At 37.7% G+C, this 15,253-nt stretch overlaps 1 protein-coding gene across 1 annotated transcript in view; it reads left to right on the top strand.

Annotated features, from left to right (window-relative positions):
- Otc (ornithine transcarbamylase) overlaps positions 1-5,073 on the top strand; it is a 69,579-nt gene extending 64,506 nt beyond the window's left edge. Inside the window, exon 10 of the mRNA XM_090326216.1 lies at positions 4,908-5,073. Within this exon, the coding sequence (XP_090182342.1) occupies positions 4,908-4,967 (60 nt within the window). The 3' untranslated portion in view covers positions 4,968-5,073. The remainder of the gene's footprint in view (positions 1-4,907) is intronic.
- Positions 5,074-15,253: the final 10,180 nt, after the last annotated feature.

Raw genomic sequence — 15,253 nt, forward strand, 5'->3', positions numbered from 1 at the left:
ACTCAGATAATTCATTCTCCTCTGGACCATAATTGTATAGCAAAAACCTAGATGATAAAAATTTAAATAGGGTGTTTTCTCTTCCAATTTAAGAAGTAACAGAGAAAACATCTTTATTTTTCTTACGTTTAATTTGTCACCATAAGGCAATATATTGTGCAAAGATAAATCAACCGAACCTGTTAAAAAAGATTGTAGAAAGTCAGGGGAAATTTTTTCTTATAATCTCAGTTTTGGAGATGCTTTACATTTCCAAATTTTTAGAATGTCTTAGACATCTTTGCATTCAATTTACTCAAAATGAGATAATGCATTAACATGAATGAAATGTTTAAAAGGACGCACCCACTTTCATCCACCTCTCTCGATTCCCCATTCTTCTGAGATGCCCACTACTATTCCAAGTTATTTTTTACAGAAGTCAGGCACCATTTCATGCCTTAATTCTACCCATTCAAGAAGCTGAGATCTGAAGATCTTGGTTTCAAGGTAGATGGGTGAGAAAATCTTTGAGAATAATATTCAATTAATCACCAGAAAAACTAGAATTGATGCTGTGGCTCAAAGTAGTAGAATGCTAGCTTGAGCCCCAAAAGCTCAGGGACAGTGCCCAAGCCCTGAAAACAAGACCCAGGACTCACAAAAAAAAATTAGAGAAAAGCAAGAAGCAGAACCATGTTAAAATGAAGTTAGAGAGTCTAAAGTAGAAAGTATGCTAAACTATGAGATTGAAGTCCTGTATTGACTTAATACTAGTTATCTGTGTTGTCATGGATAAACATTATCTCTGTAAATCCCAGTTTTTTCTTCCATAAAATAAGTAGATTCTGATGTATTCAGCTGGAAAATGATTTTTTTTGTCAGTTGTGTGCTTGAACTCTGGGCCTGGGAGCTATCCCTGAGCTCTTCAGCTCAAGACTACTGCTCTACCACTTTGAACCACAATGCCACTTCCATTTCCCAGTGGTTAATTGGAGGTAAGAGTCTCATAGACTTACCTGGGATTACAGGTGTGAGCCACTGGCATCCGGCTGGAAAATGAGTTTTAATCTTAGATCAATAATCTCAACAGAGTACTTGGAAAAGGATCTGAATCTGCATTCAGTAGAAAAGAGTGGAATAACTATTAGTGTGTATAACATGCTACTGGATATATAGTAATATATATGTTATACTATTGTTCAGCAACTGGGTGATTTGGAGGTCTTTTTGAGCTGGGATCATTGAAGCAGCCATATATAAGCATCTACTCTACAAGGTCATATATTAGGTAGTTTATATCTTAAAAAATGAAAATTATAATAGTATGCAATCTCATCATACTATGCATTCCAGAATTGCATGCAATTTTCAAGCAGGATGAAATCTTAGAGATTATTTAGACTAAAATTTTCTTTTATAGGCAAAGCTTATTTAGAATGGCATTTAGGCTCAGTACTACTGTGGCAGATTTTTTTTCACCAGTCCTGGGCTTGAGCTCAGGGGCTGAGCACTGTCCCTGGGTTTTCTCAAGGCTGGAGCCCTACCCCTTGAGCCATATCACTAATTCTGGCTTTTTCTATGTATCTAGTGCTAAGGAATAGAACCCGTGCTAGGCAAGCACTCTACCACTAGGCCAAATTCCCAGCCCATGTAGCACATTTTTCTATTAAGGGATAATTCTTGTTTACCACTATGACTATATCAAATACACAATTGCTAGGCATATATGAATATTTAAATTTAAATTCACTTCAACTGAGTTAATTCCTTAGTCGTATAACTACAAAATCCACATTAATTGCTCAAAACTAGTGGCTACCATATTGGACAGAAAAATGGGAATATTTTCTACTGCAGATAGTTCAACTGGAAAACACTACATTGGGAAATGACATTTTTCACACTCATATAAAATTGGATGGAAGGAGGAAGGATAAGCACAATGTGGCCTTCATTAGTGAGATGCCTACAACAATTGATATAAGGTATTTAACTAGAAGAGCTTACTTCTAAAGTGTATAAAAACTTGGACACCAAAGTTTATAATTACAGCAACCAGAGTAATTTTAAGATTTCATGCTGGCTAATTTCCCAGTGCTCTGTTAGAGCATTCTACTGACCACATCATTCTGTCAGTAACACATAGGCCTTTAGATTCCTTTGTGTAAAAGGAAAAACTAAACCCACTCTTTTTCCTCCCCACAAAGCTTGTAATTTGTATTTTTCACAAGTAGATTTCTTCTACTGCCTACCCAATGTTACTGTAAAACTAACGTGTCCTAAGGGGACTTCAAAATACTACTATCTGGGTGACTTTGAGTACATAACACAGTTGTGAAGGCAACTCACAGTATTTATAATGTTTTACTTTTCTTCAAGCTAAGGTTACCAGATAAAATACAAGATACCCGATTAAATTTGAATTTCAGATAAACAAGGACTACATTTTAGGATAAGCGTGTTGGATATTATACTTAAAATATAACTACAATTAAATAATGTGTTTTTCTGAAATCCCTCCCTGTGTGTATTTATTTTTTTATTGCAGTCTGGCAAGACTGCCGATTTCTAATTTTTTGACTTGAAAATAAGTTTGACATTTTCAGTAACAGAACAGCAAAGAAAAAACTAAGATGTGCTCCCAAGTATTCAGGATAAAACTTAAAAACTTTTTTGCCTGGTTATATTATTTTTTTACATTAAAAATAACAATAAAGAAAAAAATTATTGTTTCCCTATCCTGGAAATAAGATTCTATATGGTCATATGTTCACAGCTATTGAGCTACTGTGATACTCTGCTGGTTATATTATTAATATGCATGTTTTAATCTTAGAGTTTGGCCTTCTGAGACCCTTCTTGTCATTGAGACCTTGCCTTAATGTCACTCCTTAGCCAGGTCTTCACAGTGTGTTCACTCTTAAATGCTTTTAAAAGACCTGCTCTAAAATGATGATTTTCCAAAGATATTACCTAGTATTTTCTTTGTCTGTTTGCTACCTGTCTGTCAGTCACTGAAGTGAACAAAAGTCCTTCACAAGAAAATATTGACTTTAGATGGCAGACTTTAGAAAATAAGTCAAAATGTTGGTTCTCTGGGATCTTGGACAAGTACCTTAACTTCCAGAAGCCCAGTTTACTCAAGTGAAAATGAGGATACAAATAAAAGCAAATTAATAACCCCCCAAATGAATGATGTAAGGGCCATCTGAGCATTGTGGCTAGATTCCGACTCAGCATCACTACTCCTACATCTCACTTTCTTCATCCATGTTTTACAACTCTTAACTACTTTCTAGACTAGGAAAGGATATTAAAACGGGAAGATACAATCCAGGTGCAGTGGCTCTTAACTACTCAGGAGGCTGAGATGTGTTCAAAGCCAACCCAGGCACTAAAGAACATGAGACTCTTATCTCCAACTAACCAGTAGAAAACGGGAAGTGGGGCTTTGCTCATTGTTTAGGGCGGTAGCCTTGAGCTGAAGAGCTCAGGGACAACAGCCAGGCCCAGGAGTAGGGCTGTAGCCTTGAGCTGAAGATCTCAGAGACAGTGCCCAGGCCCAGAGTTCAAGCCCCATGACCAACCAAACAAAAAAAAAAAGAGGGGGGGGAAGATATCTGTAAAACACTCCATGCAGACCCTAGTAAATAATAGTAAATGTGTAATTAATATATCCTCTAAATGCATTTGAAATATAAGACTTGCACATCTCATATAAGGACATATGTCCAGCCTGGTTGAAGTGTAAGAATAAGTACACGAGAAGCAGTAAACTGCTTTGTAAGCAGAAGCCACCTTCAGAAATCATTGTATTGAATAAAGTAACACATGAATTTTTCCCTCTAGGTAACCCAAATACCTAGTATAGTGCCTAGGAAATATTTTTTACTAACACACAATTAATTATACTGCCTTGTACCCATTAAGCACTAAATAATAGGTTCACCACTCAATATATGATTTTTTAAACATATACTACAAAGAAACATTTTAATATAATCTTTAATATATTATAAAAACAATTCAATAAGGATCATTCCATTTTTTCTTTATATAGATTTAAATGCTATCTTGTACATAGTTCATTTATATTTATAATCAATATTCTTCTAATCATTGAGGTTAGAAAGTACAGTATTTACTGAGCCATTAACTCACAAAATAAGGCACAATCACAAGTAATAAACAATATAAATTATGAAGCCAAAACTAAATGCGAAAAAATATTCATGCAACAATATATACAGAGCTATGATCCAGTTCAAGGAAAGATAATGTCATACACACAACTGCTTCATGTTACAATATCAATATGTGATTTTTTAAGCACTCAATATATGATTGTAACTGTCCCTAAGGAGAAGGAAAGTAAAAGCTGTTATTGGTGGCTTACAACCCTAGGGGAATGTATGCTTTTGGCTACAGAATTTAAAACTGTTTTTAAGAGGACTACTACTTAGCAAAAGTTACTGATTGGTACTGATAGTTTCTTCTTATTACTTTACATAGGATTTATCCTGAGCTTCTCTAGATTGCAAAGTGACTAAACCACAGTATATACATGAGAAACTGAAATAGGCAGGATTATATTTCTCTAAGAACAGCCAATACTTGGGTCCCAAATTATTGCTGGAAACTCTAAGCACAGCAACTACCATGGTATCATATTTGAACTCTTTGACCTGGAATGAGGCCTAAGTTAGCATGATGTTTCTATGTATATTTTGATCAGCATACTTCCTCAGGATCTCTATCCATATAAAAATAAATATTAGTTCATAACTGCCCATTATCTTTCCCTTGAGAATACACAGTTCAACTCTAGGCCTACAAAACTGAAACCTAGTTCTCCTTCCTTAGATCCCAAAGATGATTGCTAATACTTATTTGTTTCTCTCTCTTTCTTTGTTATGTTATCCCAGGCTGTCATGGTGTCTCTGCTGACAGATTACTCACCTATGCTCCAGAAGCCAAAGTTTTGATGCTGTGATGTTTACGGAGAGAAATCAATGCTCTTTGGTATCAGAACGAATCAGTTTATGGTGAAAGAGAATCACCCCTATAAATAAATCTCTAATATGTACACTATGTGTTGTTGTATGGTATTGCTTTATCATTATTAGAACTTCTTGCCAGCATTGAAAGAGCTGAAAGACCATAAAACAGTGCTTGACTTGTTTTAAGCTCTAATTCACAATTTCAAAGTGACACTTGTTTATCATATTGTCCAATGCATTTGCTTCATTTATACATACAATATGTATAATGTCTAGATCATTAAATGTAATCTATACTTATTTCCTTAAAATTAATCATCCATAGCCAGGTGTGGTGGCTCACGCCTGTAATCATAGCTACACAGGAGGCTGAGATCTGAGAATCAAGGTCCAAAGCCAGCCTGAGCGGTAAATACAGAGAGACTCTTATCTCCAATTAACCACTAGAAAATCGGAAATGGTGCAGTGGCGCCAGGTGTAGGACGGTAGCCTTAAGCTGAAGAAGTCAAGGACAGTGCACAGGCCCAGAGTTCAAGCCCCACCAACAACAAAAAAAATGATTGCTCATGCTAATCTATAAGTAAATATTTACCAGGTAGTCTACTGCTGATAGATCTTTGGGCACTGCTCATGTCCTCAGGGATCAACAAGGAAACCAAATAGTAAATCTTAAAGATGTGTTGCACTTTTCAGATCAACAAAGGAAGATAGTTACTAATGGAGACTTATCATGAAATTCGTAGAAATTTTTTTTCACTATGCCCAGGCTGTTTTCCTAATTATTTCTGGAAGAGAAGTGGGTTCTTTATGAGCATGTATCTTTTCTCTATAATAAATACTTAATTGTTTGTGTGTATGGGGTCACTGGGCTTGAACTCTAGGCCTGGGTGCTGACCCTGAGTTCTTCAGGTCAAGGCTAGCACTTTGCCCCTGAGCCACTTAAGGTTGTCTGCTGGTTATTGGAGATAAGAGTCTCACAGACTTTCCTGCCCATGCTGGCTTTGAACCGTGACACTCAGATCTCAACCTCCTGAAATAGGATTACAATTGTGAGCCACCACCCATGCCCGGCTGAATAATTAAATCTTTTTGTTTTGCCAGTCCTGGGCTTGAGCTCAGGGCCTGAGCACTGTCCTTGGACTTTCTCAAGGCTAGAGCTCTACCACTTGAGCCTCAGCACCACTTCTGGCTTTTTTCTATGTATGTGGTACCGAGGAATCGAACCCGGGACTTCATGCATGCTAGGCAAGCACTTTAACCACTAGGCCAAACTCCCGGCCCATAATTAAATCTTTTAAACAAAAGAAATCTTTGCTAGCAAGTGGTAAAGCCACTTGCCTACCCAGGAGCATAAGACCCATGAGAGAATAACACCTTAGATTTGGATCTTTTTTTAATATTTTTGGCAAATCCTGGGGCTTGAACTCAGGGCCTGAGCACTCTTTTTGGACTTTCTCAAGGCTAGAGCTCTACCACTTGAGCCATAGCACCACTTCTAGCTTTTCTATGTATGTGGTACCGAGGAATTGAACCCAGGTCTTTGTGCATGCAAGGCAAGCACTCAACCACTAGGCTGAACTCCCAGCCCAGATTTGAAACCTTTTAGCAGGAACAATTTATTTCTTTTCTACATTTGTGTTTTAGCATGCATGTGTTCACACCATACACTGAATATTTCTATAAAGCTACTAGTTGCTACATGTAAGTCAATCATTTTGTCCAGTTTTCCATCAAAATAATCAAACTTTGCATTGTTCAGTTTTAATGTAATGAAGACCAGCTTCCTCTTGAAGATGATCGCAATTTTTACTGTTCAAATGATTATAAGTTGAACTGTTTTGGTTATGTTTATGTAGCCCAATATGACTTTGAACTTGTGATTTTCCTGCCTCGGCCTCTGAGTGCTGGGACTACAAGTACATACAACATCTTGTAAAAATAACACATTTTACATCGAGCAAGAAAATACAATTTCCTTTCCTTTATCTTCCATTAGTACTATTAGAAGAATGTTTATAGGCTTAATTGACTGAACTATTCCCCAGACATGTATAACTCGAATGAGTAATCAAGAGATAAAACAAATTATAGTTGCAATAACAATACACTAAAACAGCTTGTGTGGGGTGGGTGTCCTATAATGTTGCAGAAAAAATTTTTAAAAAATTCCAGTAAATGTCAAATGTTACTTTTTTTGCCACTCTTGGGCTTGAACTCAGGGCCTGGGCACTGTCTTCAAACTTTCTCAAGGCCAGTGCTCTACCACTTGAGCCACAGCACTACTTCTGGCTTTTTCTGTGAATGTGGTACCGCGGAATCAAACGCAGGCCTTCATGTGTGCTAGGCAAGCACGCTAGTAATAGGCCACACTCCCAGACCTCAAAGGTTACTTTTACATTGATAGCAATGTATTCAAAGCAGTTAAGGAAGCAAAAGGAAGAATGAAAAAATGGAAGGAAGGGAGGGAAGGAGAGAGGGGGAGAGAGAGAGAAAGAGAGAGAGTGTCAGGCACTGATGGCTCATACACTTAATCCTAGCTACTCAGGAGGCTGAGATCAGAGTATCTCGGTTTAAAGCCAGCCCAAACACTAAAATGTTTGAGAGACTCTTAACTCCAATTTATCACCAGAAAACCAGAAGTGGCACTATGTCTCCAGGGGTAGGACGCTAGCCTTGAGCGCTCAGCGTCAATGCCCAGGCCCAGAGTTCAAGTCCCACAACCGACAAAAAAAAAAAAAGGAAAAGAAAAGCCAACCTGGACAGGAAAGTTCATGAGTCTTTCTGTAATGAATACAGAAAACCAGAAGTAATGTGGCTCATAGTGGTAGAATGCTAGCCTTGAGCAAAAGAGCTCATGGACATCGCCCAGGCTCTGAGTTCAAGCCTCATGGTCAGCATGGAGGAGGAGGAGGAGGATGACGAGCGGGGGGGTGGGAGGGGAGGGGGGAAGAGAAAAAGAAAGAAAGGAAAAAAGAGGAGTGAAATTTAGTAGAATAGCCACACGGATGAATCCTTCGATACATCAAATGGTTTCCAATGGCAATAGGTTATTTATCCTGATTAGCCTTTGAGCCAACTGTGTGGTCTAAATTTCTTTCCTCAATCAGAAGGAATTTCCAACTATTTTCTTTCCAAAACTGGTAGCCACTTTTTCCTCAAAAATTCTCCAAGCTTTCTTTGCCATATATACACAATTTAACATCCTCTTCAAACTAAACGTAGGAATTTATTCACTTTAAAAACCTTTCCTCTGTAGAAATTATTTAATTCATCAGAGAAAAGAAAATGTTGAGTCTCAATTTTTGTAAAGCTATTTCTATCTTCTCTTTCTTAGAAATATTCCTACTTCATTCCTTTTTTTGTTCAGTACTGAGATTGAACTAAGGGCCATGTGCTAGCTAGCCAGTAGCTGAGCCAGCCCTTTTTAGAACTGGTTCTTTTTGAGATAAGGTCTAGATTCATAACTGGGCACATGTGTAGACCACAGTCCACCTACCTTTGTTTTCCTATGATGGATATTATAGGATAGTGCATACCACCATGCCTGGGTTGAAGTCTCAAATGTATGCCTGGGCTAGCCATGAAGGGTGATCCTGCCAAGTAAATAGGATTATAGGAATAAGCAAATTAGACCCAGTACTGTCTCCTTTTTCTTTTCTTTTCTTTTCTTTTTTGTGTTAACCTCATCACTAATCTCTTTAGAAATGTCTTTTAAGTATTTAGAAGCTAATGAAAACTTTACGCTACTCAGTTCAAGTTTTATCATTGGCAGCAATAATGTCACTTGCTTTTCTTGAAGTGTCAGCTTTACTTCATTCATTTTTAAGATATGCAGGAAATATTTACGTCTGAGTCACCACAGTTCATCAACCATTTTTTTCCAAGTAAAACTGGTATCCTATAAAAATAGCGGTTTATTCAGTTCACAAATCAAAGAATTGCATAAGTGCATTTCTTCAATCCAGCCATCATATTTCATTTTCCATCAGAATGGCTTAATGCTCACTTCCTATTTCAGCATGTAGAATATCAAAAAGATGTGTGCTCAAAAACTGAAGCTTCAGCTGGGTGCTGGTGGTTCATGTCTGTACTTCTAGATACTTAGGAGACTGAGATCGGAGGAGCAAGGTTCAAAACCAGTCTTGGCAGGAAAGTCCTGGAAAGTTCAATTAACCATCAAAACACCTGAAGCAGAGCTGTGACTCAAACTGTAGAGTGCCAGCCTTGAGCAGTAAAAGATCAAAGACAGCTTCTGGGCCCTGGTTCCAGCCCTGACCAGCACTTGCACGCTTGTACATGTACACACACACACACACACACACACACACACACACACACACACACACACACAAACTTTAGCCTAATATTTAACTGCTGCATCAAACATGTTCATTTCTTTCCTATTCGCGCGCGCTCTCTCTCTCTCTCTCTCTCTCTCTCTCTCTCTCTCTCTCTCTCTCTCTCTCTCTCTCTCTCTCTCTCTGTCTTGTCTTTCTCTGTCTCTCTGTCTCTCTCTGACTTTCTGTCTCTCTCTCTGTCTCTGTCTCTCTCTCTCTCTCTTTCTTTTGTTTTTGTTTTTTTGGTGGGTCATGGGGCTTGAACTCAGGGCCTGGGCACTGTCCCTGAGCTTGTTTTGTTCAAGGTTACCACTCTACCAGTTTGATCCACAGATCTACTCCTGGCTTTTTTGATGATTATTTGGAGATAAGAGTCACACAGGCTTTCCTACCTGGGCTGGCTTTGAACTGCAGTTCTCAGCCTCCTAAGTAGTAAGGATTACAGGTGAAAGCCACCAGCACCTGGCTCTATTAAAGTTAATAATAAATATATCTTGAAATGTATGTTCTATAAATACAGTCCAATCAGACTATGGAGCATAATGGGGGGCTTGATGTCCTAATTGCTATGAGGTCCTCTCTGATAATTCCCAGTACTATGGTCATACATTCTTATGGAAACTAAAATTTATGATTCATTGTTATAAAGCAAGTCTTACCAATCTGTTTTTGGAGTTCCAGCTATGAGCTAAGCACTGTGATTGGCTCTGAAAAGACGATTCCTGTCCCTATGATGCTTCTAAATCTAATAGGAAAAGACTGACAACCACATGGATTGTAATAAGAGCTTGGTCAAAACAAAATAGGACGTTATCACAGAAAATTAAGGGATGAAGGGAAAGGTATATAGTTGGATTAGTAGTTTACCAATTTCAATGGGTATCAATATTACTTCAAAGGACAATGAAGAATACAGAAACTCTGGCTTGTGGACATAAAGCCTGGGCTTTACTGTTTTTTATTAAAGAGTTTCCAATAATTGAGCAGTGTTACTTGAAATACAGTACCCAGTGTAAGCCTCTGGAAGGTGACCTGAAAACTTGAGTTCCAACTCTTAAGAGTAATGGGGGAAAGGGTTTTCCTTTGGTTGCGGCAATATGAGTCTTCTTCAGCTACAAATTTACCTGAAGTGTCAGAAAATTCATTGGCTGTTAGAGTGAACCTTTTCCATTTCTTATTATAAAAGGTTATTTTTTCACTTAAGACATCTAGGACTACCAGAAGTTCCTTTAAAAATATGTTTTATAAGTGGTGCTGTGGCTCAAGAGGTAGAGGGTTAGCCTTGAACTGAAGAGCTCAGAGACAATGCCCAGGCCCAGAGTTCAGACCCCATGACTGACAAAAAATATGTTTTATGAGCAAAAGTGATTCCATCAGAAATTTTGTATTTATAAATTTGTCATAGAACATTCCTGGGGAAGTTTTATCCTCAAAGCAAGCTCCTGATCATATATCTTTCAAAACATTCACTCTCACTGGTTACTTTGCCAACTTTTTTTTTATTTTCATAAGGAAATGGAAAGACTTGGAAAATATCATATTAAGTGAAGTAAGCCAGACCCAAAGGAACATAGGCTCCATGTTTCCCCTCATTTATCATAATTAGTAAACATCTAGGGTTCTTCCAGCAGATTATCACAATAGGTCAAAAGCTATACACATATGGTAATACAGGATGAGACTAAATGAAATGAACTCTAGAATATGGAAACAAGAGGTTTGTCTTTGTGATTGCTGTTCTTACTGTACTATGTAAAGTCATTTCTCTTCTCTTTTTTCCCCTTATGGTTTATCTCATGTTATTACTATACCTGACTTTGTCATCTGGTATATTGTATATACATTTATTTGTTTATTTGAAATAGGGAAAGGAAGGAGGAAAGCAGGATGATTGGGAGGGGGTGGGGGAAGAAAAGGGAGACCAAAACATGGGACGCAGTATCAAGGTTTGAGAAGTAATGCACCCACTACCTGATAAATATACCCATTACCTGATGAGTGTAACTGTAACCCTTCTATACATTACCTTGACAATATAAATAAATAAACAAACATAAATAAATAAATAAAACTTTGCTTTTCATTCTGGGTTCAATGAGAAGGCAAAGATAGGGCCTTTCAAGTTGGCGGGACTGTGAGCAAGTAGGTTAGATGAGGATACATGGCTTGTATAATGATCAACCTGCATTCTATTATGTTCATGTAGAGGACTCATTTGTAAAGCTGCTTAGGAAAATATTTTAGCATAAAACTAACTAGTACTTTTATCAATAAGCTATTAAGTTAGGACTTTTTTTTTCTTTCGTAGGGCTTGAAATCAGGGCCTGGATCACTGTCCCTGAGCTTCTTTTGCTCAAGGTTAGCACTCTACCACTTTGAGCCAGAGCTCTACTTCTGGTTTTCTGGTGGTTAGTTGGAGATAAGAGTCTCATGAACTTTCCTGCCTGGTCTGGCTTCGAATCACAATCCTCAGATCTCAACCTCCTGAGTAGTTATGATTATAGGCATGAGCCACCAGTGCCTGGTTAAATTGGAATTTTTTCCTGCAGACTTTGAGGAACCATTGAGCATTTTGACCTAAGAGACACACAAAATTGAAGGAATGTCACAAAATTCATCTCGTGATACCATGTGGATTTATTCAGGAAACCAATTGATGGCCACCAATCAAGGGAATGGAAGTTGTAAGTCAAGAGAAAAGTTCCAGCAAAGCCAGAAGTGGCATTGTGGCTCAAGTGGTAGAGTGCTAGCCTTGAACACAGAGAAGCTCAAGGACAGTGCCTAGGCCCTGACTTGAAACCTCACAATCAGAAAAAAAAGAATAAATGCTTTGAACTTCAAATTATTACAAGGTAAATAAAAGCACATCAGATCTATCATTTTACCTTTTTGCCTTCATAGTTCTCTGTTTAGATTCTCTGGTTACAGTAACATTGTAGCTTCATAGGAATTTGAAGAACTTAAGGAAGATGCACAGCATATAAATATAACAGATGCATGATATTTTAAACTACTTAGCACCAGAAAAGCAATTAGTACAAGTTATTTGTATTTGATTATTTTTGTGCCTTTAGAAATAGAGCTTCAGGGCCGGGGGGGGGGGTAGCCTAGTGATAGAATGCTCAGCCTAGCATGCACGAAGCCCTGGGTTAGATTTCTCTGTAACAGACATACATAAAAAGCCAGAAGTGGTGCTGTGGCTCAAGTGGTAGGGCGCTAGCCTGGAGCAAAAATATGTCCAGGGTCAGTCAGTGCCCAGGCATAAGTTCAAGCACTGGAATGGCAAAAAAAAAAAGAAAAGAGAAAAAGAAATAGAGCTTCATAGCCTGGTGCTGAGGCTCATACCTGTAATCCTAGCTACTCAGGAGGCTGAGATCTGAGGATCTTGATTCAAAGTCAGCCCTGGCACTAAAAAGTCTGTTGAGACTCTTATCTCCATTTAACTCCCAGAAAACTGGAAATGGGGCTATGGCTCAAGGAGTACAGTAGTACACTTGAGCTGAAGAGCTCAGGGACAATGCCCAGTCCCAGAGTTCAAGTCCCATGGCCGACAGAAAAAAGAAAAAGAAAAAGAAAAAGAAATAGCACTTCATAGGCAAATTAAGGTATTCTGGTTAAGTGAGAATAGCAAAAGGAAAAGATTTTTTTTAAATACTGGGTCTTTTAATATGTCCCATCTTTGAATTTGATTTACAGATTAGTAGACCAAGCAAACCTATTTCCTGCTTTTTAGCCTCTAACAGTAAAACACAGAAAGGAAATTATTTATGGTTACGAACAGCTTCCACCTCCTTCCCTTTTATCACTAAAAGCTCAAGATCAGTAGTACTTTATGTACATAAACATCTGATTGTCCAACCAAACAAAATTCAACATCTAATCTATGTGGAAGAAGTTGCGCATCTTTAAGTAAGAATAGACAGGTGTTCTGCATAATAAATATGTAATTCACCCTTTCCTCTAGATCTGGCCACCTCTCGGCCCCTAAAGTGGTTGTTTCCTTGCTTGCACCACTCAAGTCTTGGCCATAGCCTCAATGTTCTTTTTTCCAAAAATCCATCCCAATAAAACTTCCCACTCACTTCTCAATTATAAGATTCTTTTTTTACTTTCATAAATCTTTTAAAGTACTGAAAATGTCTTCAAATATATTCAAAATAAATCTGCATCAGAATTCTGATTTATCATGCAGGATCAAACCATCCTAAGAGGGTCTCAAAGCACTGACTTCCTTTGTACTGACTGATAGTAACTCAATTTTACTTAAAAGCAGGAAATCCCCACCCAAATGGCTAACATTTCAAGGAATTAATGCATACGAGGGTAAGATACCCAGTAACTAAAACACACTGTCAGATGAAAATGGAAACTTTGCAGAACTATTTGGCAATATTTGACAAAACTAAAATATCTCTGTCCTATGACTGGCAACTTCAGTTGATCCAGTTGGTGGTTATGTAGACTGTATTAAATAATCATAAGTTTTTCCTTAATTGTGCACTTGGAAGTAAATCTTATCCCACTTAAGATCATAAAACATAACTATAAATTAAAAACTAAGTCCCAGTGATTTTTATATAGAGATTCCCTTCTTGAACACTTGTTTGTTAAACATGTCATTTGAAATATGATGTAAAAATCAGTGTTAACAAATTCTTTAATAAGAAATATATAAATTTATAGACATTAATTAAAGTAGGGAAATCCAAAGCATAGCACATAAGAGGGTTAAATGTTGTCCTTTGTTTTAATTTGGAAATGTCTTTCAGTGCACAGCTTCAACTGAACTACTCATCAAAAAAGAATTATAGTGGCTTAAGTGGTAGGGTGCTAGCCTTGAGTAAAAGAAGCTCAGGGATAGTGCTTAGGCCCCGAGTTCAAGTCCCAGGACTGGCAAAAAAAAAGAATTGCAATTTAATATTTATTTGTTCATTTATTCATTTATTTATTTCCAGTCCTGGGGCTTGAGCTAAGGACCTACACACTGTCTCTGAACTTCATTAGCTCAAAGCTAGCACTCTACCACTTGAGCCACAGTGTTACTTCCATCCTTTTCTGTTTATATGGTACTAAGGAGTCGAACCCAGGGCTTCATGCATGGTAACCAAGCACTCTACTACTAGCCCACATTCCCAGCCCAATAATTACATTTTTAAATTATCATATTTGATTAAAGAAATAAGTACACTGTGATGATAGCACACACCTATAATCTAGCACTTAGGGAGCTAAGGTAGAAGGATCATGCATTCAAGCCAACCAAGGTGTTTATAGAAAGCTCTTATCTAAAAATTTTAAAAAGAAAATGGGCATTTTTATTAGAATGAAAATCTGAACCTCTGCCATTGATTTCTCACCAAATTTCTGCTCTATCAATCTACAATGCAACAGTAAGATCCAAGACTGAAAAGCTTCTGTTGCTTTACTACTTTCTATTTCTACTGCTTAAATCATCACTAAAGTGGGATTGCTTGTGTTGAGATCCTTACTTAATGCCTAGTCAACTTATTCAGATTCTCTCTAATGTATCTCTACTGTGTAACATACTTATAAATTATACACTCAACTCAGGGCCTCATCCTTCCTAGACAAGATCGCTAACATTTGAGTTCCACATATAGTCCTTTTAGTTTTAGCTTGTTCTTCAAAATAACTCTCACATTTTTGCACGCGCTGACCTTGGATTGTCATCTTTCGACCTGCATCTCTTAGATATCCGGGATTATAGGCATGAACCACTACGATCTGGCTTGCTTTGGGGGCTAGGAGTTACTGATTTTAGACCTCAAGCTCTTATCCTCCTCTCTCTGCCTCTTGATGTCCCCATGCCCATCTTTGGTTCATCTTTTCAATGACAAGGTTGCAAACACTCATAAGGGTTTATCTTTGCCCATTCTGCTACTGTAGCAAAATATTATAGACTCAATCATTTAG

This window comes from Megascapheus bottae, chromosome X, assembly GCF_031878675.1.
Source record: "Megascapheus bottae isolate mThoBot1 chromosome X, mThoBot2.hap1, whole genome shotgun sequence".
NCBI lineage: Eukaryota > Metazoa > Chordata > Mammalia > Rodentia > Geomyidae > Megascapheus > Megascapheus bottae.